The following is a 4151-nucleotide window of genomic DNA, read 5'->3' on the forward strand; positions in this document are numbered from 1 at the left end:
CAACTGAGCATCAGCTGAGCCAGGGTAAAAGCTTAACATCAGCTGGGCCAGGGCCAAAGCTGAGCATCATCTGGTTTTGTCACATTGAGTGCTTTGATCCTGACACCTGTAATGTGAGCCTGAGATGTGCTGGTGGAGAGGAGCAGCATTGGAGCAGTGTTGGAGCTGAAAACAAAGCTGTGTCATGTCACTTGCCATCAAGTGACTACTTTTTTTTCCTGGTGGTACATGTCCCTGCACGCCAAAAAGATGGCGTACACAGGTTTTTCAAGGATGGTGTAAAAATCTGGTGTGCATTTAGCACGACTTATGTTGTCTCGGGTTGGCCCGAGACCCGACCCGGACCCGACCCAGACCCGACCCGGACCCGACTCTTCATTAATGGGTTTGGGTTTGGGCAGTACATTTGCAGTTTTTTCCCGACCCAACCCGACCCGGTGCTCACGTTGGGTTGGGTTTGGGCACCATTTTCCAACCCAAACCCAACCCGTTTACATCCCTACTTGGTACTCCCAAGTACCCCCACCAATATTCCACCAAGTCCTCAACCCACAGGCAACCAGCCATCCACATCAACACCGCACTCAACCCCTTGTTGGAAAGCGCTCTGAACAGTGACTGCACTCAACCATACTCGACTCGGAAAGTCAATTGCACTCCATCACATCAAATATGTCAATTAACCCAAACAACTGCAACCAAAACACTGGCACTCCCACCACTGGCATCACGGTATTGCCCGAGGTATGGTCGCAAATGCAAAAAATACTGTCTATGTTTCCGCATACCACAATTGCACCTGCCCCCGCCGGGCCTCCATTGGTTCAACCTTTGCCACCATCTGATTCTCCACCAGATTCCACTTCAATCACTCCCATTCAAAAGTACAAAGCAACCAAACCAAATGATTCCTGGGAAAAATTTATGTCTCTGCCGCAGCTAGTAACGTATGCTAAGACGGCCGATCTCTATGATGAACGTATTGATACGTTGAAGAAATTTCTTCTGACTCGACCGGCCGTTTAGGACTACCTTGAACGAATTATATTTCCAGTCAAAGATTTATTTGTTGTTGCTTGGGCTTGCCAGCACCCTCACCTCCAAAACCTCAACACATCAAGAGTTGAATCCGGTCACGAATATCTTAAGACATTTGTAAAAAATTCATTGGGTGATCTACTTACAGTCCTCAAAACTTTATCTCTCGCGGTCGATTCTCAGATTAACCATGTTCACATGACAATTGGACAAGATACCGATAAAACCCTTGTCCACATTCCTAAGTGTTTCATCCCCCTCCCTGGTAAGATATTGTCATTTGCAATCAAGGAGTGTCTCATTCAGTATGACAAAATCGGGAAGCTTAAACCAATTGAGCCATGTTCAATTTTTTTTTTTTGATTGGGATTGGTATCCCCTGCGCGCATACACTTGTGGAACTATTGGATATCAGAGACGTTTTGTTGCCAGGTGATTTTCATAAGCAGTGGCAATTGAAGTATAACCCTGAAATCACAGTAAGAAATCTATTTGTTTCCAATAGATAAGGAAATTTCTGATCAATAAACACTGTTTGTTTTTGCAGACAAGCAAATAGGAAATGTTTGACTTGGATGATGAGATCAAGAAGCTAACAGTAGCCCTCTCTCAAGAACAGCTGACAAAATTGGTTAATCTACTCGAGCAAATCAATCAGATTGCTACGGGAACGCATGTTGCAGTACCAATTCGAGCTCCCGAAGTGAAAATGAAATGCAAAGGGAGGCCGTCGCTGAAGCGTTCAAAATCAACCAAACAAAATGCATCGGCATTTGAGATCGTCGAGGCAAAGCTCAAAAAAGATGAATTGGCCAGGAAGAGGGCCCTCAACGCTCCACAAAGACAATCGAAGAGAATCAAAAGTAACAATCGTGAAAAGAACTACTCCAAAGCCCAAAAATTTGATTCGGAAACTGATTCAGAAGCCCAAAAAAGAAAATGTGAAGATGAACGTTCTGAAGGCAATTGATCCAAATCTGAGGAAAATAGAACTTCAGGATTGGGCGAGAGCGGATCGGGGAATGAAGATGAAATCAAAGGCAAAGGTGAACGTTCCAATGGTGATTCTCAAGACGCGGAGGAGGTTGATTCCAAGGTATTTTGTCCTCTCATACTGCAGACTACGAAGAAACCTGAAATCATGAATCTTTCTTATTTCTTTTTTAGGAAATATACATAACTTATGTTCCAGAAAATATGCGCCAGTACATCACAAGAATTTATGACCCGGCTTCTGATGGAAATTGTGGATTCACCTGCATCGCCAAAGCTCTTGGTAACAATAACAATGGATGGTACCAAGTCAGGGAGTAGATTTTAGAGGAGATTAGAGCCAATTTGGTGACATACTCCAAACTACATGGTGGTGATCAGTCTATTGCTAAAATCATCAAAGGTCTCCAGGTTGAATCCGATCAATCCAGGATCGTTCCCACGCAAAAATGGATGGCAAAAATAGCACACAGCCAGATTCTTTCTAATTCTTACCGCCGACTGATCATCTTTTTCCTTTGCTGGATAGTTCCAGCACTTTTCTTCCCCTAAAAATAGGCCCAAAGGAAGAGGATGCTAACCCTGACCCGATCTACCTGGTATATGCAAGACCATTCCCCCGCCATTACTAGCCACCCGTTTAACTTCTAAAAGCGCTAAAGGCTGGTCAAAACATCTCAAGGACAGCCAGGCTCTCTACAAAGACTCAAAATAGTTTCAGGATTGTTTTCTTTCTCTTTCTTCTTTTCACAAAAAGATTCAAGATTGTTTTCTTTCTTGCTTTTTCATATTTTCATGAAAAGAACCCCAATGCTATGTGAGCTTCACCCTAGCTAATTTGAGGGTGTAAAACCTCCAAGATTGATAAGATGCAGTGCTGCTTTTTGCACTCCATTTGATTCTTCATGAAGTGCAGTTTTGTGCACTCAACTGATTTTTGTCTGACTACTGGAGTGCACGATGGAGACCATCTGGGAACGGTGGAGTACCCTCAGTTGCACTCCAATTTATTAGGAGTTTTTGGTGTCCATTGGACACTCCAGACAGAGCATCCAATGGATGCTGAAGTTTTGGACCCTCAAGATGTCCATTGGACACTCCTGATTGAGAGTGTCCAATGGCACTGCCAGCATATTTGGCTGGGTTGAAGGCATCCCAGTTTAACTGGGATGCACTCAACCAATTTAAACTTGGTTGATCTCAACCAATTTAATATAAACCCAAGGGGGGTACCTTGGATTTATATTTCATCAGTTGAGATCACCCAAGTTTAAATTGGTTGAGTGCATCCCAGTTTAACTGGGATAAACTCAACCCAGCCAATTATGCTGGCAGTGGGGTCTTGCTGAACCCCGTGCCCCGGGGTCAGACTTCAGCCATTGGCTAGTCCAGACAGCGTAAACGCTGACACAACATGCGCCGCAGAAGACAGGTGCGCACCAAATGCCATTCTGGGCACAACACATACCACAGATGATGTGTGTGCGCATAAGCGCAAATAAGCTGGGGATTGAACCACATGTGAATCCCTGCTGTTAGTTGTCACAATTGGCTTTTTAGTCGTCACACTTGGCTATGTGATTCTCACCGGTTGTCGTGCTTGAGTGAGCACAAACCACACAAATGTTCTACGTGTGGATTGTGATCAAACAAGAAGACCATGAGGACATGAAGCCTACACGTGTCCAGTTTCCCAGGCTATAAAGACCTGGGACCTTGAAGCAAAAAGAGGTTCCTAAGATTATTATAGAGACTACCAAGCCCACCATCCTTTTCCAACAAACAAATGTGGCTTTTATCTTTTAGATCTCATTTCATTTATTTCCCCTTTCATCTTTATCACTCCTCAAGACATCCCAACTCCACCTTTTGCTCCGCCTCTTCCCCTCCTTTCCTTGCCAATACGACCTACTAGCTACCTTTAAGGTACGCTTGAGTCCCTTTTACGAATCTCCTCAGTAGATTCAGGTACAACTCTAAGCTCTACCAGCCCCTCTCACAAGAGGTGCGGCTTTCCTCCTCCCGCACCGCGGTTGAGTCAAGTGTGTTTTCCTCTTCAGGAACTCACCCTTGTTCTGTTTGCATTCAGGGCATCGCCACTTGAGAGACGCGCCCTGACA

The 4151-nt window shown here is 44.6% G+C and overlaps 1 protein-coding gene across 1 annotated transcript; it reads left to right on the forward strand.

Annotated features, from left to right (window-relative positions):
* Positions 1 to 774: 774 nt before the first annotated feature.
* Positions 775 to 2746, forward strand: PtA15_6A795 (uncharacterized protein; the record flags this gene model as incomplete). Its single annotated transcript, XM_053170536.1, has 2 exons — positions 775 to 822; positions 2642 to 2746. 2 exons carry the CDS (start codon positions 775 to 777, stop codon positions 2744 to 2746), a joined length of 153 nt encoding a protein of 50 aa, XP_053021718.1.
* Positions 2747 to 4151: the final 1405 nt, after the last annotated feature.

This window comes from Puccinia triticina, chromosome 6A (genome assembly GCF_026914185.1).
Source record: "Puccinia triticina chromosome 6A, complete sequence".
Classification (NCBI taxonomy): Eukaryota; Fungi; Basidiomycota; class Pucciniomycetes; order Pucciniales; family Pucciniaceae; genus Puccinia; species Puccinia triticina.